General features: G+C 53.0%; 1 protein-coding gene across 3 annotated transcripts in view; it reads left to right on the forward strand.

Annotated features, from left to right (window-relative positions):
• Window positions 1-1,319: 1,319 nt before the first annotated feature.
• PDE1B (phosphodiesterase 1B) overlaps window positions 1,320-22,195 on the forward strand; it is a 154,712-nt gene continuing 133,836 nt past the window's right edge. The window contains exons 1-2 of one of the 3 annotated variants that reach the window (XM_054012752.1): window positions 1,320-1,366; window positions 2,054-2,190. In XM_054012752.1, coding sequence (XP_053868727.1) covers window positions 1,358-1,366; window positions 2,054-2,190 — 146 coding nt within the window. In that variant the 5' untranslated portion in view covers window positions 1,320-1,357. Of the gene's footprint in view, window positions 1,367-1,784; window positions 1,925-2,053; window positions 2,191-22,195 lie in introns of those variants that run through there. The other 2 variants (XM_054012751.1, XM_054012754.1) reach the window with 2 other exon arrangements.

The raw sequence follows: 22,195 nt of genomic DNA on the forward strand, positions 1-22,195 counted from the left end.
ATGCTGTATTGTGTTAACTCACAATCTTAATTTACACGTGGGCTGACAGAGACAGGTGAATAAACATCCTCTGTCCGGCAGAATCCTGTTTGTCAACTCTGCCTCCATACAGACTTTAAGACCATATTATTAGCATACATACATAACTCCTGACATAGTCTCTGTACATGCATTTCACAACAATGCTAATGCCCAGGGTGCTCCTGGCTTTAAGACCTCACATGCCCCAGATTGTACATACCAGAATGAGGATATTCTTGTAACGCCCTTGCCAGCTGGCCCTGAGGGGCACTTAGGGTTGCAGTTTGGCCTGCACAAAGTGCCAAGTGTGTGACTGTCTAGTGTAAATCACCCCCTAGCTAATGTAAGTGCAGAAGATGGGATTATCCCTATCAGTGACCAGCCTGGTCCTGAATGCTGCTAAACTCTTGGCCTCAATGCCCCCTGTGGCAGTGAGTTCCGCAGGCTACTTTGTGTTTTGATCAAGAGCATTTCCTTTTGCTGGGTGTAAGTTTTGTGCCTTTCCACTTCACCCAGCACCCTCTTGTCTTTATGAGGGTGGGTGCAATTCACCTCCTCTAACCCCTCCCCAGTCATTTGCGGTGTTATTTGCCCCCTCTCTAAACCAAACAGGCCCCATCTTCCCAGCCTCTCTTCCCATGGAGGAGCTTTCCCAACCTGTAGCCCTTCCCATCGCCCACTGGCTGATCAAAAGCCAGGGGATGTCCTGCTGCCCTATTTGGGCAGAGAGGGGTCTTCTGGGATCTTACCCTTTTTTTTCAGAGCAGCCCCTCAGCCTGGCTGGAAGGGGCCAGTGTCTTCCTGAGCCCGTGCAAATACCCCACAGATCCCCTCTTGGAGAGCTGAGGCCATGGTATGGGGGGGGGGGGGAAGGGGGAAGAGGCTCATCTGAGTTGGTCTCTCTTGCAGGCTATGTCTACACTGCAGAAAGAGGTGTGCCTCAGCTCCGTTAAGCCAGCGGTGGAGACGGGTTAACAGCTGAGGTTAAAACCTGGGGGGAGCTGGGTTCGGGACTCCTCTGCAGACCAGAGCTGTGGCGGGGCTCAGCTTCCCCTAGCAACAGGCGGAGGCCTCCGCACTCATTCCATGTGCGGGCTGACCCCAGCTCTCCGGGGAGACGCACGGAGCGCACCTGCCCCAACCCCTGTCCTGGCGGTGCGGTCGCGATCCGAGAAGGAGGGGGAAGCCCAGCCACCCTCCGGCTCTGCACCATTCGCGGGGTCCCACTTATTTAAAGTTACAGCCTCCCTAATTTCCTCTGGGAATCCGGGAAGTCAGGGAGGGGCCTGGGTCGAGGAGCCAGCGCTGTCCAGGCAGCAGAATCGCCTGGTTAATAATGCAGCAGGTTCGGGTTTAAACGAGCTTTTCTTGTCTCCCTCCTCAGTGCCAGGGTCCATCTACAGAGGAGCCCGGGGCCCCGGTACCTTGGCACCCACCGGATGCCATTTTAGCTTCATCTCCAAACGCCAGGCGCCTGCAGTCCCTGGCGGAGCGGCGGTTGGCAGGGAAGGCGCAGCCGGAGCTCGCGTTCGCGGGGCCGGGGCTGGGGCCGGGGCCGGGGATGTCCTGCCCGGCCAGCCCCCGCGGCGGTGCAAGAGGCTGAGCGAGCTGCGTCTCCGCCGGTACCTTAGCCGGGGGAGGCGCTCCCAGCTGCCCGGATTGGGGCGGGGAGCCCCTCCCGGCTGGGAGCGCTGGCAGAGGGGGTGGGCTCGCCCAGGCGCTCCGGAGAGAGGCCATTATCTGGCAAGCGGGAGGGACCGGCGGCGCCTGGCTGAGCCAGGCTGCTCCGCTGTGCGCACATTCCGGGCGCTGCTTCTCCGGCTCCCCGGCCCTTGCGCAGGCACCTGGCGGCAGGGGCGGCGGGGTCGCCAGGGCTGAGCGCAGGACGCGCCCACCGACTCGGGTAACTGGCCGCAGGGAGCAGGGGCCAGCGGCTCCGGGCGCGGGGGGAGCCGGGGCACGCACGGGGAGCCGGGGCGGTGGGGTGGCAGCTGCCCGCCGGCTCTTACGGTCTCTCTCCCCCGCGCTGCAGAGGGAGCAGGAGATGGACGCTCCGCGGAGCCCCCCGCAGCTGGACCGGGACCTGCTGGAGTCCCCCGAGGGCTGCCCGTCCCCGCTGGAGCTCAAGTCCGCCCCCAGCAAGAAGATGTGGGTCAAGCTGCGGGCGCTGTGAGTAATCCCGGCCTGGCAGAGCAGGGACCCCTGCCCTCCACTGCGTCCTGCGCCCCGGAGACCCCTTCCCTCTCCCTGGGGCTCTGCCCGCCCCCTTCGTCCTGCGTCCCCGAGACCCCTTCCCTCTCCCTGGGGCTCTGCCCCCTCCTGCGTCCCCGAGACCCCTTCCCTCTCCCTGGGGCCCTGCCCCCCACTGCCCCCAGGGATGTCTTCCTTCTTCCCAGGGGCTCCTACATCCCCTTCCCCACTGGGTGTCCCACGCCCCTCTCCTCTTACTACTTCCCTGGACCTCCCTGTGCCCCAGGGACCCCTATCCCATTTCCCTCTTCCCCCCAGGTTTTCCTGCTCCCGGTCTCCCCCGTTACCCCCATGCACCTAGTCTTCCTCCCTCCACCATGGGCATCTGGTCCCCCCCCCTGGTGCTGACACTACATTTATATTGGGGGTGGTTTTTAGGGGGGAAGATTTGTCTCCTTCCCTAGTTTAAGGACCCCTGTAAACATGGGCCTGTATGGTGTGTGTGTGTGGGGGCTGTGATAAACTGAGCTCTTGGGGGGGGGCAGGCAATGACAAAAGGGGCAATGCCACTGCTTGATTTATTGCAGAGCCATGTGCTTTGCCCAGTCTATTGAGTCGGTGCATCCAGTTCTCTATTGTCATCTGATGGGAGGCCCTAGATTCAGAGGCTAATTATTATGCAGCGCCCGTGCAATTAATACCCTTGCTGAACATTCTTGTGCTGGCCTGGAGAGCTGGGTTTAAAGGGTGTCGAGCACTCTGTTAAGCCCAGCTTTGCATGGGAGAAGCTCTGTGTGTTGGCAGTTCAGGTACAAGGTATTATTGTCTTTAAACAGCTGAGCAAATAGATCATCTTTGCTTTATGCAGCAAGCGTTCTGTCCTGAGCACGGGAAGCATGCTCCTTAATGAGCAGAGCACATCTTAGCACCTAGATGAAAGTGGCTAACACCTGTAAGATCTTAATAGATGCACTATGTTATCTGTCCTCAGCCCAGCTGCATACCTGAGAGAACACACACACATTCTTTCTGCATGGGCTGAGCTCTTGGGTTTTTCGATATTTAAATACATGAAAAAGAGTAGAATCCAGGGTAAAAATATGTGCTTTTGAGAGGGCGAGTAAACAGTAAGATTAGAAAAATACACAGCAAAGCAGGAATTTCCAGTGCAGGGTGTTCTCCTGTTCCCATAGGAGACTAGGGGAGACTGTCTATAGGCAGAAAAACTCTGAAATATCTGTGGGTGCAGAATGTATTGGTAAGTGTGAGATGAAGGCGCTGAGCCTGAAGTGTGTTGCCCGTGATCTGGAGCGATTAGCTGCATCCCACAAGTCCTCATTAGGCATCCTGTTTACACTACAGAGGAGCAAAAATAATAGTTGTTCTTTGTTATGCCATCTCTGAAATCGTAGAATCCTAGACATGTAGGGCTGGAAGGGACCTGGAGAGGTTGTCTCGCCCAGCCCCTGCACTGAGTGTCACGGGATGGAGCGGGAGCTGTTTCAAGTGGCGATGTGGCCAGAGTTTCTTTTGAGACACCCCTGGGCGGCCGGCCTCTTTCTATTTGATGATGACTCAGGGTCCATCACCTGAAAGGAATATTTCCATAGCTGTGGAGGGAGCTAGTGAAATTGTGGGAAGAGGGGGGTGTCTGTGGCTCTCTTTACAGGCAGGCAGAAGTGCTGGGTTCAGGCTGGTGTGGGTCTTGGTTTGGATTGTATGTTACTTGTGAGTGTCTGCGTAGCAATGAGGGCTGCACAGAAGCTGGTCACGAATCCTGGCTTTTTAGCCCCAGCAATTACTGGTCTGAAGACATGTCCCAGAAAGGGCCGATTTTGTCTTGTTCTTTAGGTTTAGAAAGCTTGTTGTCCAATTGGGGGGGGGAGAGGGGGAGAGGAAGAGAAACGATACCATGTGGTGTAGGTGATGCGACGGGAATACATTTTAGCCTGATAATTATTATCTGCGTGTTTGGTGGCTATTTCCTGATAACTTGCAAGTGCTTGGGAAATCAGAAGAGGGACCTGAATTATCAAGCCAGGGGCACAGACCCTGCTGTGAGATCAGTGTGGGCCCCGGTCCCTACACCCTCCCATATGGAGTCCAGTTAGAATCTGCACAGGTGCATGGGTAGGCTGGAGTAGAGGGTCTGGGCCAGTAATTGTAACAATTATGACTTGTAATGGGTAGATCTAGTTAAGAAATTCATGAGACCTTTATGAGAGGTACAGCTGCTGCAGAACTCCCTTAGCCTCGTTCAGTGACAGTAATTAAACCTGCCTGCACTGTGGCTGATTGCTGCTCACCACAAGGTCTTAAACTAGTTTCACTGTCGGAATTTCACTGTCCCAAGAGCCCCGTCTCGGGATACGTTTCCTAATGAACAACTTGCCAGACAGAGTTTTCATTTCCTTTGGCACACGTCACCTTCATGTGAAAAAGGCAGCCTCCAAGTCCGGAGAGGGTATCAGTAATTATACCAGCTGTCCGTAACCCTCCGAGGGGCTGTGGTGTTCTCACTGTTAGTCTGGGACCAAGTTACAATTGGGATTGGAGAGGCCGTATGGACAGTCTCCTGGAAACACGTCTCCTAGTCCTGGGGTAGTCAACAGGCGGTCTGCGGGCAAAACCAGAGCACCAGACACTTTTGACCGGACTCAAAATCTTTTTCTTTACTTATTATTATTATTATTTTCTCTGGAGCCTGGACCTTGACTATACCTTGACCAAGACCTTGACAAAAAATAATCGACTACCCCTGTAGTAAAAACAGGAGTACTTGTGGCACCTTAGAGACTAACAAATTTATTAGTCTCTAAGGTGCCACAAGTACTCCTGTTCTTTTTGCGGATACAGACTAACACGGCTGCTACTCTGAAACATACCCCTGTAGTAAGTTTCACTCCAGTCACTTCCTGTCTCCTGCTGGAGATCCCTTTGAAGGGAATATTTTGGATCTTTGCCCATGGTTAGGCTCCTCCACTATTGATACAGCATCTCACAGAGCCGTGCTGGGACTGTGGGGAGCTTTTTTCTGTTCAGTGGCCAGCCCCAAGCTCAGTGCACCTTGGCCACCCCTAAAGTGCCAGGGCTAGGGCAGGGATGTGGCCCTTTCTTTTTGCTCCAGCCAGCCCAGCTGGGCCACTGGGGGAGCACTGAGCTGAGTTGCTCCACTGGCACATGCTCCCCCAGAGCTTAGTCACAGACCCTGTACGGGCTCCACTTAACCCCATCCCCATTTCCTGCAATGCAACCAATTCTCAAAGCCTGCCTGAACATGCGCATGTGTGTGTGTTTAACCAGGGTGTGAAAAATTCCCTATATATCTGCTAATCGGGAACTTAAATTGACTAGCCAGAGGCTGTGAAAAATTCCCCCCTGCTCCTGTATATCCAGGGTGCAGGGCCTGGTGAGAAACTAAGTGGGCCCACACTACCGCCTCATGGGTGTGTGTGTGTGTGCTGCTGTTTCACTGGGGTGTCAGGACTTCTGGTGAGTAGGTTCCATGTTTGAAGGTTCATGGGACACTTCCTTTGGATGCAAATCACTGGGGTTCAGAGTCCTTGGGTTTGGATAAAGTCAAAAATTAACTGGAGGCGACAAGTTTCTCTTTTTGTGCTGGGGACCGGTGGGCTCCTGTGTATAACTTTCAGAGGGGTAGCCGTGCTGTTAGTCTATCAGCAAAACCAGCGAGGAGTCCTCGTGGCACCTTAGAGGCTAACAAATTTATTTGGGCATAAGCTTTTGTGGGCTATAACTCACTTCATCAGATGCATGGAGCAAAAAATACAGTAGGTAGGTATAAATATACAGCACATGAAAAGATGGGAGTTGCCTTACCAAGTGGGGAGGCAAGTGTTAACGAGGCCAATTCAGTCAGGGTGGATGTGGCCCATTTCCAATAGCTGACAAGAAGGGGTGAATATCAACAGAGGGAAAAATTACTTTTTGTAGTGTAACGAGCCCAATTCAATCAGGGTGGATGTGGGCACTGACCATCACCTACAGCCCCCAACTAAAACCTCACCAGTGCACCATCAGGGATCTACAACCTATCCTGGAGGATGATCCCTCACTCTCACAGACCTTGGGAGACAGGCCAGTCCTCGCTTACAGACAGCTCCCCAACCTGAAGCAAATACTCACCAGCAACCACACAACAGAAACACTAACCCAGGAACCTATCCTTGCAACAAAGCCCGTTCACATATCTATTCAAGGGACACCATCATAGGACCTAATCACATCAGTCACACCATCAGGACTCATTCACCTACACATCTACCAACGTGTTATATGCCATCATATGCCAGCAATGCCCCTCTGCCATGTACATTGGCCAAACCGGACAGTTTCTACGCAAAAGAATAAATGGACATAAATCATTATAATATTCAAAAAACAGTAGGAGAGCACTTCAGTCTCCCTGGACACTCAATAACAGACTTAAAAGTGACCATTCTTCAACAAAAAAACTTCAAAAACAGACTTCAACGAGAAACTGCAGAACTGGAATTAATTTGCAAACTTGACACCATCAAATTAGGCCTGAATAAAGACTGGGAGTGGCTGGGTCACTACAAAAAGTAATTTTTTTTTTTTTGCTCCGGATTGCCCATCCAGCTCATACTCTGGGTTTGGCTGGTTGGTCGCTTGGGCTTGCCCTGGTGCAGGGACTCTCCCTTCTGAGACTGACGTTTTGTTCTGTTGCTTCTTGGCCCCACAGGAGAACATTAATTGTTGGGGTTCCCAGAGTTTGGTAAAATCCACGTTGGCCACATTTAATTTGGGTGGGAGGGGGTTAAACTGTAAGAGTCAAGGTGACTTTCGCCCTGTAGGGCACAAGGGCCTGGCTAGGGTAACTAGATGTCTCGATTTTATAGGGACAATCCCGATTTTTGGGTCTTTTTTTAATATAGGCTCCTATTACCCCCACCCCCTGTTCTGATTTTTCAGACTTGCTGTCTGGTCACCCTGGGTCTGGCTCTCAGCTTTGATTCTCCCCTTCCCCTTCTTTTGGAGTTAAATCCACTCAGGCTGTTCTATCCAGCCCAGCATCTCCTTAGAGGTGGACTTGGGCTTGGATCTCTCTTCTGCTGGGATGAAGCCCCAGCCCAGGCTGGTGCTCAGAGCCCCACAACTCTCAGCTAATCAGTGAGTGGGAGCGTGAGACCTATTCTAGCGTGCCTAGTCGTGTTGCTCAGGCCCAGGGTCCCTACGCCCAGCACACAGCTGGGCTGAAGCCTGACGGGGCTCATGTGGGAGAGGGAGGATTCTGTATTCAAACCAGAAGTTGTTTGGGAAAACACAGCCACACTATCAGGGGCACAGCAGGTTCCCATGTGAGCTGCTGGCTCAGGAGGCTGGTTAGCTGGGCCTAGGTCCAGGGAGACTCAGCCACTCCTTCCGTGGGGGGTTCAAAGCATTCCAATAAGGTGCATCCCCCTAATTTACTTCCCTTATGGTTTGTTGTTTTGCACATGGAGCTAAGACAGTAAAGTGCATGAACAGCATGTGCACCACCATGCCAGGGATCATTGAGGCTGCTCCCGGGATCCTGAGGGCAGCTTCTGAGCCCTGGGAGCGGGGCTTGTCATGTTCACGGCTCCCTGCACTTAGTCCCTAGTCAGGCGGGAGCTGCTCTCCTGAGCCCTGCAGTCCCACAGCTCTGTGCTGCTTCTCTCTTCTCTGTTGGGGCTGGAAAGGAGCTGTTCCCACTGCTCCAGCTGGACTGTTACAGCTGATCTAGTTGGTGCGGGTGTGCGCAGTTGTGTGGCTCTACAGGCCCCCCCAGGTGCTCCAGCCCTGTGGGTGGAGAGGATGTTGGAATAGATCAGAGTCCCAGGGTGTACAGTGCTGCTGAGAACAGGGTCCTTGTCTACGGAGCTGCATGTGCTTCCACACAGGAGCGGAGCAGGGAGATCCCGCTCCCGGCACCTGGTGGCGAAGTGGGAATGCTTTTCAGGTTGCAGCTGTGGGGAGCTGAGTCTTTTCCAGGGTCAGACCAATTTCAATAAAAGCAACAAATGAGATGTTAGGGTAAATCCCATCTCACTGGAACGGGAGCCAGTCAGAGAGCTGGAAACGGGTGCTGTTTATTCACAGGGAGTGGAGTTAGCCAGTGGAACGTTTTACCAAGGAATGTGGCAGATTCTCCATCTCTCGGAGTCTCTTTCTAAAGGCTCTGCCCTGGCTCCGCCAGACATTCTTTGTCTCAAAGCAGAAATTACAGGTTGAAATCTTATTGATTGTGCTATATAGCAGATCAAACCAGATTAATAGATTTTAAGGCCAGAAGGGACTGTTCTGATGATCTAGTCCGATTTCCAGAGACTCTCAGCCAGTGACTCCTGCCCCCTGCTGCATAACAGGCCGATCACAGTCATTGCTTCTGGCTTTAACATTGACAACTCTCTCCCTTGTCTTACTCAGTCCCTGGTTATTAGCCGCCCTGGGGCATGACCCTAGAACTCAAAAGGGAAATGCCGGTCATTTAGTTACTGCATCTCTAAGATTCGGTTGTAATGAACCTGTGGAGTGAGCATGTGTGAGTGCTCCGCTGCCCCATAACACATGGAATTGGAGCGATGTGTCAAAGGCCCCATACTGCCATAGCTGATGGAGATTCTCCTTTAGCTCAGGTGGCCGGCTTGTGAGCTCCAGCAGCAGGCAAGCTTGAGCTCTGTCCCTGGGGCTGTAAAGTTTCACGGAGCTGTGGTTTGTAGCACAGGGATGAACTGTGAAATGCGATGAAGCCATGGACTTCTTATAGTATATTAATTAATATGCAAAAGGGGCTTAAGGCACATCATGGAGTTGGCTCAGTCAGGAAAGACTTGTGCATTTAGAGAGAGAGGTTGTAGGGTTGATCCCAGTTGGCAACCTGCTGGGGAGGCTTTGGGTCTATATAACACCTGCTTTTTTTTTTTTTTTTAAACCGTTGTGGGGTTTTAACTCTATCATTCCTAAAAGGTAACACACCCTCAGCCCACCGGCTGTGCCGAACTTCACCGTAATGAAGCACTTTGCATAGGGATGTTTCTTGCTGCACAGTGTCTTTCTATCCCCACCAAAGTGCCTGAGAGCAGACCCCATTGGCATCAAGCCAAGATCACTAATGTGCATGATGCTAGCACCTCTTTTGGGGGGAGCAGCTGTTGTGCCGAGCCTCCCAGCAGGGGTCGCAGCTGATGGCACAGGCAGCACGGAGGGGTAGGAGACTTGCAAAGCTGTGCAATAATTTCCTTGTTCTTTTAATTAGCGTATTGACAAATATAACAACATCTTTAATCCCTGGTTGCTCTGAGACGTCCTGATCTGCTGCAAAACAGAGATTCTGTGCTGCCTTAATTAGCCAGGGCACAAGAAGACTAACACAGGCTCTGCTCCCGGCTATTAAAATGATACAGTGGCTGTAGGCTCCCCAAGGTCGAGCAGAGGCAGGACTTGGCTGCGGTTACGACGTTGGGTGTTCCATGCTGGACACCAATGCACCCTGTAACTTCCAGATTCCTGCCTGGGGTCCTTGCACGTTCTCCCTGTATCCTGGCCTGGATTCGGCAGACGTGGATCAGGCTGGTGGCTGTGCTACTGCCCATGTCGGAGACCTAACCACACCCATCTGATGTTGGGGCCAGTAACCCTCTCAGCTACCAAGAGACCAGCCTCCATTGGGAACAGTCCATGCCTGGAGCGATCCGTCCCAGGAGCAGCCAGGCAAGTGCAACCCAGTGGCTTGCAACTGCTGTGCCAGGCCTGTAGCATCCAATGGCTCCCATTGAAGCTGAATGTAATATAGATGAGGCCACTGTTAGCTCTGCAATTAACTGCTCTCTAAATTACCTGCTTGTTCCTTCCCTCTGTGGGCCAGATTTTCCAAAGAGCTCAGCCAGGGGAGGGATTCCCCAGTGCTCTCAATGGGAGCAGATGGGCAGTTGGTGCTCCTGGCTCTGCTGTGTCCGAGTGTCGAGTTCTGGGGGTGCCAGAGCGGCTCCGGAGACCAGCGGGAGCTGCAGGTGCGCAGCTCCTTGGCGAACCAGGCCAGATGCTTATTAATACACATCTGTCTGGCTCCATGCCTGTAGGATGCGCAATAAGGCCCGGTCCCTGCTTTTCTTCGGGTCCCTGCCCCAAAGAGCTGTGCGATCATACAGAACTCCTCTCAGCTGGGCTGGGTAACCCTTGTTCCCCCCATGCTTCAGCCTGTAGGTTCCTTAAACAGGGCTGGACAAGAAGGACAGAATTACTTTGCTTGCCAAGTCCTGTCATGTTGATGTAATACAAATAGCAGCCTCTAGGTGGCGAGTAGCCGCTTCATAGTTAAGGCTGTTCAAACCCTAATTGTGAAAGTTCTGTGAAATGCATCTCTACAGTCAGATGGGTCTGGAAGCCACGGTGCTAGTTCTGGGCCGGGATGGAGTTTGTGATGCACATTTTTGGTCAAGTGGTTTCTGAGATTTCCGCCGATGCCCCCATGGCCTATGTTAGACATTTCACCTTTCTTACCACTCTCTTTGCAGGGGGTGGTAGAGCTGTGGTCAGTTCCACTCACACCTCCTGCCACTGGACTTGCTCCTGCCAAGATCTAGAGCCAGCTCCAAACCAACCCCAATAATGCAGCAGTGATTGGACTTTGAGGGTGGTGCTGCAGCGCCATGTGCAGGGAGAGAGAGACTGAAACCTGTCCCCACAAAATACCCTGTTGCCTAGGAGAAGGTGCACTGGGCTGGGTGCCAGCAGACTATGAGTTCAAAACTCCTCTTCTGACAACTGCTGTTAATATCTCTTCACAGCTCTTATTATTGACCAAAGCTGCCTCATTCTGCCTGGGGGAAAGGGAGCTCTGCAACTCCATCCCACAGGGAGGAAATCCGGTTGAGCCTGCAGCCTTTGCTCCAGATTAACCAAGCTTTCTGTATGAAGAGCTGTGAATCAGTTTTCATTTCACAGTCAAGCAGGCAAGATGTGGAGTTGGGGGGGAGGGATTTGCTGGCCAGTGCTAAATTCACAAGTGCAATGAAAGGAGCTAGGGAAGGTGCTGGACATCAGTGAAGTCCAGTTAAAGGGCTGGTCTACACTGGGGGGGGGGGGGGATCGATCCAAGATACGCGAATAGCGTAGCTGAAGTCGAAGTATCTTGGATTGAATTACCTGGGGTCCAGACGGTGCGGAATCGATGGCCGCGGTTCCCCCATCGACCGCGCTACCGCCGCTCGCTCTGGTGGAGTTCCGGAGTCGACGGTGAGCGCGTTCGGGGATCGATAGATCGCGTCTTAACAAGACGCGATCTATCGATCCCGGATAAAACGATTGCTACCCACCGATACGGCAGGTAGTGAAGACGTAACCAAAGACTCTGGTCGTGATTTGGAGTGTTAAGTAAAACCTAGCCCAGGCCTGCACAACTCGGAAAGCGGCGAGGGCCATATTACTCCAAAGAAAACAACTGAGGGCCAAAACCCCCTGGCCCCGCTGAAACACAATACACACCTCCCAAGCGCTGCCCACCTCACGGAAACAAACCCTCGTTCCCCAGCGCCACCCTGCCGAAACAGCTGTGGGCCGAAAAGGAAGGTTTTGCAGAGGAGCGGGGGGGGGGGGAGATGATACTTTATTAAGAATTTTTCAATTAAAGCAAACAATAGGACTGAGCTCTTCCCCCTACTTTGTAATCAATTGCCCTGTTGAATGAATGAGGTGTGAATGAAGAAGAAATGGAAGGTAAGCACCTCCAGATAGCTGCAATCCTTGGAGCGGGGATGGGAGCCAGACCAAGGACAATCAAACTTGAAGAGCAGACATACTGACTGCCTCTGGGGTTAGAAGCAAGCACCTTTCTTTGGGAACACCCTCTTTGCAGCATTGGGACAACCCCCAGCCCAGAGAAAAGCAGCAAAAAGGACCAATTTTTATGAGAGACAAGATCAGTAGAACAGGTCTGCCACCAACTCGCCGCTCGCCTCCTCAGCCCCCCTCCCCCGCTGCGGAGAGCCCAGGGTTGGGATAGCTGGAGCTGCGGGTGGGGTTGAGGCGCATAGGCAGAACTGTGGGGGGGGGCACCCAGGTCTGGGGTGGGGGGAGGCGGGCTGTGGGTTGGGATTGAGGGGAACTGTCCAAGCTGTGTTAGTGAAGCTTTCGCGGCACCCACTAGCATGATTTGGCTGCAGCTTGTTACCGGATTTAAGCATAAAATAGCATTCACCACTATATATATATTTAAAGAGAGAAACTGAAGTTAACTGAGTGACAACGCAGGCAGCTGGGAGGCGAATTATTTTTTCCTTTTAATCTTTGCATGAATTTCCTTGCTCGTGATCAGCACTTGCCTTTGAAACGAGAGGAGAATTTCTGATTGTGTTTCAGCATTTCCCGCCTACTGATCTAACACTAACTACAAAGCAGAGGCTGGTGCAGGAGCAGCCCTACAGGGGGGTTTAAAATGCCTGGATCTCGGGGGTGGGAAGAAATCTCTGGCTTGTATTGAAGCTAGAAAACTGCCCTTTCTCTGGAGACGGGCAGGCTGGAGGGGATGAATCTTTGGTTCGTCAGTGCAGTTTCTTCTAGGCATCCACCGCCCGGTGGTGTCTGTGGGGTCGCCCTGTCTGAGATCCTGTTGACAGAACTGGGGAAGAGGGGGAGGGGATACCAGCTGTTTATTGGTACTTGCTTCTCTGTCTGCTCTGCATCCCTTGCAAACATTTGCCTGCACACTCCATATGTTGCCAAGGGTTAAGTACATGTAGGATTGGGGAGGGGAAGGGGGGGAGCTCTCAGTATAACAGATAAGTCACATCAAGGAGATATTGCTGGCCCCCTCCCCTAATATATTTCCATAAATCAAGTGGCCTGTCTGCCCAGTTTAGCGAGGCAGCGGCACTCCACTCCCCTACGCTGCACAGTACTTACAGCTCCTGCCTTCCTGCCCTCATGTCCCTGGTTCCTTGCTGCCAGTCTCTGATGAGTCTGCCTCCTCCTTGCTGCTCGGCTGGCTCCTGACAGCTCCGGGAGATGCGCTGTAGTTGGCCGTTTTCTTTCTTTTCTAAAATGCCCCCTTCTTCCCCGCATAGGGACCACTTTGAGTGTATTTTCTGCTGGAAGTTGATTTCCTCAAAGCTCGGGGCGATGCTCAGAGTTCTGGATCGTGGCCGGTGGGAGGTGCTTGGGTCGTGAATCGTTGGCTGTGTTAAAATGGCACCTCCCCAAGGACTGAGTTTTCATCAGGGCTGTGGGTCCGGTCTCCCTTCTCTGGGGGTAGAGTTTGCAGGCACAGACCGTAATGGGAAGTGCCGATGGGAGCGCGGTGCCCCTCACCTGCTCAGGAGTCCCAGGCATTTGGGTTTGCACCCCCAATCACAGCCTCCAGAAGGGCCCATTACGAGCAGAAGGCCTCAGAACTTCCCCCAGCAATCCCGACAGTGACGAATATTTCCTCTGCACCTGCAGCTGAGGGTCTGCATAGGGGAGCTGTATGCCTTGGTGACCCATGCCTAAGAGCTAAAGGGTTGAGACCTCTGTTCCCATGGACCTTTCCCCCTTTCTCAGGGCATGGCTGGCGCAAGGACTCCTGGATGCTTTTCTTCGGGGCCGTGCCCTGCTTTGCTGTGTGTGTGACCTCTCTCCCTGTCCTCCGAATGGCTGTTATTGCCCCTTGGGAAGGGCTTTGAGATCAGAGGTGGAAAGAAGCTGGACTGGGCCAGACTTTCAAAAGTGCTCAGCTCCTATTGTTCTGAACTGGGAGATGGGGGAGAGGGAGTTCTCCATTGTTCCGAATGGCGGGGGAAGAGTTCTCCATTGTTCTGAATGGCGGGGGAGGAGTTCTCCACGTGAGTGTACTGTGAATATTCAGGTGCCAGCAATGGAAGGGAACATGTGAGGGATCTTCCATCCCAAGCAGCCTGTCTCTGGGTGTCAGCATGGCATGACCCCCTCAGCTCTCAGACGCCCTGACCATCTGTGGACTGCTTTGCTGATCCACTGGGCAGTCGCTTCTCTGCCAGACCCATGCTGCGTCCCCACCTCTCGCCTGGCAATGGCATCATGGCTCCCAACTTCTCTGAAACCCCTTCCCGGTGCCGTCTTCCCACGGTGGGCTAGCTGGGCTGCTGGGGTGAGGAGATGGGGGTGGGATGGAGGGGATTCTGCGCAGCCGGGCCAGCAGAGTGCTAGACTCAATGTGCCGCTGCTCTGTCTCTACTTTCCCTCTTCTCCGTGTGGCTGTTGGGATGATAACTCCGGTTTAAACGATGCTCACTGAGTGCCCAGCAGTCTGCTGGCCCATGCTGCCAGGGGGACTGGCCATCTGAGGTGCCCCCTTGCCCACTGCCCCCCAGATTCGGAGCTCTCACCCTGCCCACCCCCATGTCTAGGGAGGCAGTTCTGGGGTCCACTGACCCGTCTTAGCAAACACTCCCTGGAGGAGCTGGGGCAGGTAATTCCTGGCCTGCACCCTGCCCCGGTCACTCCATTGCTGGCTGCTCTGGGGAGGAGCTGGGCACTGCTAGCCGAGGGGCATGGCTATGTGCTGAGATGCACATTTTGAAACTGTTCTCTTGCTGAGTTTGTATCTAAATGAGGGCTGGAGGAGGAAGTGACCCACAGCAGGTGGCAGCACGGATGATGTGGGGACGGGCATGTGTGTCTGTCTGTCTGTGTGAAGCTGTCTAGTTTTATGCGATTTGCTAAGTGCTGAGAGATTAAGTAAAACAATAGCTAGCCCCACACTGAGATACAGGGCCGGCTCCAGCGTTTTTGCCGCCCCAAACGGCAAAAAAAAAAAAAAAAAAAAGCCGCCCTTGGTGGCAGCTCTACCGCCGCCTCTTCATTCTTTGGTGGCAATTTGGCGGCAAGGCCTTCCCTCTGAGAGGGATTGAGGAACCCACCCCCGAATTGCTGCCAAAGAGCCGGACGTGCCGCCCCTTTCCGTTGGCCACCTCAAGCACCTGCTTCGTACGCTGGTGCCTGAAGCCAGCCCTGCTGAGATACCAACTGCTCCCACTGTGAGTATAGGAATGGATTGACACCCACTACCTGCTGGCTGGCCTGGTATCAGCAAGAGGGTCGCTGTTCTCGCTGAGATCTGTGCTAGAGACGGCACTGCCTGGGACTGCCTGCCCATGGGGTCGCCCTCCTGCATCCCCGCAGGCTTTCCAATATCAAGTTACCTCCCCGGGGCAAACTTGCCCCTGTCAAGTGGGCTTGGCCGTTCGGTGGCCTTGTGCCCCGGCTGATATCAGACCCACCCCTGGGCCGTCACCAGCGACGGGGGTTGGGGGAAGCGGCTTCCCACCCCTAGGTTATTTTTTAGAGTTCAAAGAGAACAGGAGTACTTATGGCACCTTAGAGACTAACAAATGTAATTCTCCCTGTCTCAAACTGGGACAAAATGTACAAATCTTGAAAATATTTGTAAACCAATCCCCTCCCGAAAGAATTCCCATTTGGGTGAATGGAGACATTTTTGTTTGATTTCAACTTTTTTTTCCTTTTATCTTTTTTGTCTAATAAGCCTAAATTCAGAACAAAATGTCATTTTGAATCAGGAAAGCTCAGATTATCTGTTTAGAAAATGTCAAATTGAAACATTTCAACAACGTCAAAACTCTTTCCCCATTTGTCTGAGGTGGGAGGTTCATCAGAGCTGACCCTGTTTCGACAACAGTTTTGGTTTCAACCAACCAACAATTTTCAATTAAAAATGTTTGACTGAAAAATTCACATGCAGTTCTAGCAGCGACCCTGTGGAGTGGGACCCCTGCACTCTCATTGCCCTGGCAGGACGGAGCTGCTGGTGAGAATGGCTGGGCTGAAACCACTGCTGGTGACCTGGGGGCGGGGGACCTGGATGCACTGCAAACAGAAATGATTCAGTGGAAGAGCTGGTGGGCGCATGCTGGCTGACGTGAGTTGTGCTGTGAAAGGCCATTCGCTTTATGCAGAGACCCTCTTGCCCAGCCAGGACTGGCTCCAGGCACCAGCCTGGCAAGTAGGTGCTTGGGGCGGCCGCTCCGGAGAGGTGCGGCACGTCCAGGTATTCGGCGGCAATTCGGTGGACGGTCCCTCACTCCCGCTGTGAGCAAAGGACCTCCCCCTGAATTGCCGCCGCAGATCGCGATCGCGGCTTTTTTTTTTTTTTTTTTGGCTGCTTGGGGTGGCCAAAACCCTGGAGCCGGCCCTGTGCCCAGCGTGGCGCCCAGAGTGCGTCAGAGTTGGTGCTGCTTCCTGAGGTTGTGAAAACAAGTGTGTGGTGCTTTCCCCCCGCCCTTTTCCTCCTGTTAGCCCTGCCAGAGCAGCCCAGCTCAGGGGCGAGAGGCAGTGGGGCAGCCAGCGTCTCTTCCTCCTCGTGCATCATTGCCAGAAGGCAATGGGCCTGAACTGGTGTCTAGGGCGGGATTTGGCCTGTGGAGCCGTTATTCCTGGCGCGGAGAGAGCCCGGCGCCTCTTACCTTCCTGGCCAGGTTTGCAGGGCTGGTAGGTGGAACCCCCCCTTCTCTCTGGCAAGGGAAGCGCGTGTGCTCACGAGGGGACGGAGCCTCCTCCCAAAGTCATTTTCACAGTCACGCAGTCTGCAGAGCAGAGCCACGCTCAAAAGCTTCCCAGCGCTCTGAAATTGGCATCTCCGTTTCCTTGCCGGCCCCGTCCCACCTGTCTCACTCATCCCTTGAATCACTGCTGCGATCGGGGATGAACAAGGAGAAGGGAGAATTGGGGATGCGACATGTGGCCAGAGGCCTTACGGGGCCCAGATGCAGTCTGGAGAGAGGATCTGGGGACTCTACAGCCTGCATTTGTTGCACTGGGTGCACTGCCTACATGCTACATCCATTAGAACCCCAAGGCTTGATTGGCCGAGTGCCCCCAGCGTCAGCAGGGCCAACGGGAACGGTGGGTGCTCACACCTCTGGAAATGACACCCTAAGTGACTATATGGGTGGGGATGTGGCAGGTTCTAGGCTGGTGCTGAGCTGCTACCTGGACAATATCGGCTCTCCATCCCTGGGCTTTACAAAGGAGGAGGGAATGGTTAGCCCCCTGGGCCAGATAGAGAAACTGAGGCACAGGGAGGAGAAGGGACTTGGCCAAGGTTGCCAAGCAGCCTAGTGACAGAGCTGGGACTAGAAGGCAGGGCTCCTGAGTCCCAGTCCAGTGCGCTTTCCATTTGGCCACACCACCTCCCTTGGCCTGCTAGTACCATTACTGTCCTTTGGACTGCTGGACCTGCCTGGCTGCCTTTAACCTGGCTGGCTACATACTGAGCCTATCGCACCTGCTGCTCCCATGGGCACCCAGCTGATTCTCTGGCTTGGTGGAGCCTTGGCAGGTCAGACGCCCCTCCCCCGCAGTTCAGCCCTGGGTTTCTGCACGTCCAGAGCAGCCAGGATCATCTCTCTGTAGTTTCTAGCAGGGGGCACCCACTCGAGGCCAAACTAGAGACAAACCCGCCCTGCCCTTCCCCACAAGTGCATAACCCTCCAAGGAGTTGGAGTGCGAGACAGGCAGCCTGGGTTCCATGCTCAGCTCTGCCACCGATTTAGTGATGGGCCTGATGTGGCTCCCATCGAGCCCACAGGGAGCTGGAGGAGCCAGGGATGGAGTTTCGGGCAGGTCCCTTCCCCCTCTGTAAAATGGGGCTCTTGACACACACACACGCACCACAGACACACACACACCTAATACCTGTGAAGTGCTGGGGAAAGGCTGAGGCTGAGACATGTTCCACCTGCCTGTTCATTGGAGATTCCCCCCTGCTCTCCCCTTCTTGGCAGCAGGCGCTGCTTGGAGACAGGTGTGTGTATAACAATAGATCCTTGATGAGAACTCCCATGCAGGCTGGAGAGGGAACAAATAATAAGCCAAGGCAACGCTTCCGACTAATGCGCCCTCCCCGTTAGGCCAACTCCCCAGCAGAGTCCGTGGGAGATCTCCCCTGCACTATGGCACATGTCCGGCGAGGTGCACCTGTCTGCAGAATTCCCTCGGGGCTCCATGCAGGTTCAGGGGGCTACAAGATCAGAGCTGCTACCTCCTGGGTAACTTTCACTGCAATGGAGAAAGTAGAATGGGTGTGAAGTCTCTGTGTCAGATCGCAAGGCACCTGCTTCAATTGTATTAACAAAATGCCCAGCCTGAGTAAAGGGACTAGTGAAGGGGGAGAGTGGGGGCTGGTTGGAAATAGAACATATGCTCCTGATTGGTTGCTTCATGCTGGAGAAAAGTGACGGGTCAGTTTATGTAGATGTGAGCTCTTTGGTGCAGGGAGCAGCTCTGTGTTCTGTGTTTGTGCAGCACCTGGCACCATCTGGGGCCTGGTCCATGAGTGGAGCTTCTAGCAGCTACAGTTATACAAATTAATAATAATAATATAGAACTTGCCTGTCACGTTTCTCATCAAGAAGCAGCAAATAAGTACGTGAAGTACATGTTCACATGTGGGTGTTTTCTGCTTGTTCTTTCTTTAGAAATACAAGGTGCTGGTCTCTCCTGGATTTGCTAGATTGGATGTCTCAGAGATGTGGATTGTGAGCTGTGTAAAGGAAGGGGAGGATGGGTTTAATCTTTAACAAAGACGTCTTTTCTCCTAAGTGTTTCTCAGGCATTTGAATTAAATTAATAATAATAACCCCCAACCAAACCCTGATCCAAAGATTTATAAAGAGAATGAAATAATAAAACCTGTCCTCTGAAATACCAGGGTTTTTTCTGATGTGTCTTATCACCTGTCGAGCTTTTCATGAAAAATGAGACCTGAACTTCGACACAGGTGAGGTTCTGGTCTCCCTGGACAAGAGCAGAGCTATTGCATTGTTGGTGTAGCAGCAAATGCAGAGTAATGCTTTCTTGTCATGACTTATTTCTGTTTAATTAAAAAACAAACATGGAAATTAGTTGCCAAAAACTGTCATGAGCACTTTCAGTCTGCTCCATTAAAATGACGGAGTCGGGAACAGAAGCGAAGGTTCAAACAGAACTGTTTATCAGGCTGTCCTGCAGATAGGTAGCATTTGATGTTCTTGGGGCTTGGTTTAAATGTATAGCTAATGCCTGGCTGTTTGTGGCATGCATCGGGTGTGGCTGAGTTAATGTTACCACTGGAGCCTTATCATTTGTGGCTCCTGACCAAGTTCCTCTTTTGATCTTTGTTTTGTTTTCCAACCAGTGAGCCTGATGCAGTGCCAGGCAGTGTTGGATGTGAACAGGGGTAATGTGAGAGCTGTGGACTAGAAGGGAGGTGAATGATGCCAGAGCCCCATCTCCAGTGAGTTATCTACTGGGCTGGGGAGGTGCAGCAGAGCACTGAAAGGAGAAACTGAAATTAACTGCACTGGGGCACCTGTGTAATCCATCCTGCAAAGGAGCTCTGCTCTCGCCTTTCCCATGGGGACTTGGGAACCCTTCATCACTTCTTTTGGTTCTCCCTAATCTGAACTCGTTCACCAGGCACTGGGATTTTCTCAGTGCCTTCAGGCCCTCATTTAATATTCCCGCATAAAGTAGCATTAGGCTCAGCGGGACTGGCTCAGAATATCCCACTTATCTGCCCGTAACCCCCAGAGTGCCTACCGCTGGGGCCCTGGCACAACAGCAGCAATGAAACAGAATCTTGGAAAAAGAAGTGAGGGATGTTTAAACAGGCGTGAAATAAATGGGAAGAGAAATGGTGGGGCTTGGGGGAGGGGTGGGGAGCTGACTGGGGTGGGGGAAGGAGGGTCAGCTGAGCAGCATCTTACTGAGCTGTAAAAATATTGAATAGCGCCAATGCACTGGAAAGAGCTAGGTTCCTATAGATGGGGGAGTATCTGGTGTGCATGAGCCTTGCAGGCAGCCCTAAGCCCTATTGTACAGGGTTCCTGCTTATTTCCTGGAAACCTCGGCCCAACAGAGGACAAGCACAGCTTCAGGCAAATTTGCAAACAGCCTCATCTTCTCCTTGGCCCCATGGTACAATCCTCTGCATGTTTCTGTCTCAGTCCCAGGCTGCTGGGGTGAGGGGCTGCAGGGAATGCTGGCCCCCGACTGGGCCTAGGGAAGGAGCAGATTCAAGGACCGCGCCGTGGTTCTAGATAGGACCTCTTCGGGCCAGGTGCTGTATGCAGCACAAAGGGCCGGGTTCAAAATCTTGGAGTTCCTCTTAAAATCTCAAAACAAAACGGCTGACTCTATGGGGGTGGGGGAGGGAACATAGAATAAACTTGGGAGAGCGAGCGACTAATAAACCAATGCCATCCGTTAGGTCAGACACCCCGCCTCCGGGGTATCTTAGCAGTCATGTGACTGTGATCCTCAGTCTTTCCCTCATGGTTGAGTGGCTAATGAGGCAATATGTTCTAGCATCAGCTCCATCCCAGCTCTCCATTCAGTTTGTCAAGGCAGGCCCTGCTCCAACCCACTGGGAAAGGCTGGCTGGGTAGTCCACAAGACCTGACATGCTGGGTAGAGACACCCTCACTGGAATCCCTCTGCTGCCTGCAGCTTCAGCCCAATCTGCCTCTGCATTGCCTGCTGCCTCCAGGCTATTTACTGTCTTGAAAGATCCCCCAGCCCTGTACTACAAATCATTGGCCTATAGGAACCTAAAACAACCCTTGCTACGAAGCAGATCCTTTCCCGCGGGAGTTGTTACCGGGCTCCTGTACCCTAGCGTGCCAGACCACCCCAGGCACACTGGATGCAGTTCTCTGTTCCTTTATTTTCTCCACGGGGCTAATAAAGCTTCATCAGCCCCAAACTTAAAACTGTACCAAACTTTTGCTCAGAATGACCTGAACAATCACGTACCAGAAATGGAAATGAGTCCTGGTCCCTGCTCACCAACAGATGTCAGCAGAGAGCTCCCTTCCCTATGGTACCTCCATCCATCCTGCATTCCAAACTGGCTCTAGGCTGCTCTTCTCCCTGTTCATCAACAGGGGTCAGTAGCGAGCTCCCTACTGTCAAGGGCTTCAGGCTACAGGGGTTATAAACACTTGGGCTTATTTCTCTCAAAGCTATAATGGCTCCATTGCAGCTGGATTTGGGGAAAGAAGTTTAGCATTGCAGCGGGCAGGCATGTGTATGTGTATCTGCTGCCTTCTTCTGGATGGATTAGAACTGTTCAGCCATGTGTCATGAGCCCTGTACTGTCGACAGCTGATGGGGATTCTCCTGTAGCTTGAGTGGTAAGGGGCTGGGCCTTTGGACCTGGAAGATCCTAGCTCGGTCACTGCAAAGTTCTGATTGATCATGGTGAGCAGCAAAATGACAACTGTGAAGTCCTGCGTGGCCACAGATTTGTTACAGACTCGGGTTTCCTAGGTGCAGGATGACTCATTTCACCAGATGATGGAAGCTGAGGCTGTCATGTGGCTGGCACTTAACCTGGGCTATTTCTGAGCCACCTCTCTGGGCACAGCAATGCTGTTCTCTGTGCCACATGGACTCAGGGAGACCCCTATTACCCTCTTCGTATCACTGCCACTTTGCTGCTCACTTTCAGAACTTTCTTCTTAGGTTCAGTCTCTCTCTCGATATCAGGAGTTACTGTAGCTTCCCTGGCTTCAGAGAGTCCATTTAAAGACTACTTTTCTCCTGAGATGTCATGGGCATCACAGCTCTCCAGAGACACTCTCCTGCCCTTCACGGCTGCCTCCATCCAACCCCAGCATCCCCAGCTCACGCCACCCCAACCACCAGGGTTGCACACCTGGCTTTGGCTCCCACTTGGGACGTGATTGGTCAGCTTCTGATGCCGATGCCCCTGCATTGGCTGACTTCTTGATACAGTGGGGGGTCTGTTTGAAGATTGTTTCAACCATCAATCAGGGTGTTTGATGGACAGGCTGGACCACTCACCCCAGCAGCACTGGAAGACCTACTGAGGCAGGACTCCTCCCTGAGCCTGTTGTGTGAGTGGTGTCCATGAAGCAAGACCACAATGCTGGTCTTGACTCTCATTCACCCCTCTTAGCTCCATGAAAAGGCTCTGAGAATCAGTCGGCATGTGCTCCATGGG

The sequence above is a fragment of the Malaclemys terrapin genome, chromosome 23 (genome assembly GCF_027887155.1).
Source record: "Malaclemys terrapin pileata isolate rMalTer1 chromosome 23, rMalTer1.hap1, whole genome shotgun sequence".
Lineage (NCBI taxonomy): Eukaryota > Metazoa > Chordata > Testudines > Emydidae > Malaclemys > Malaclemys terrapin.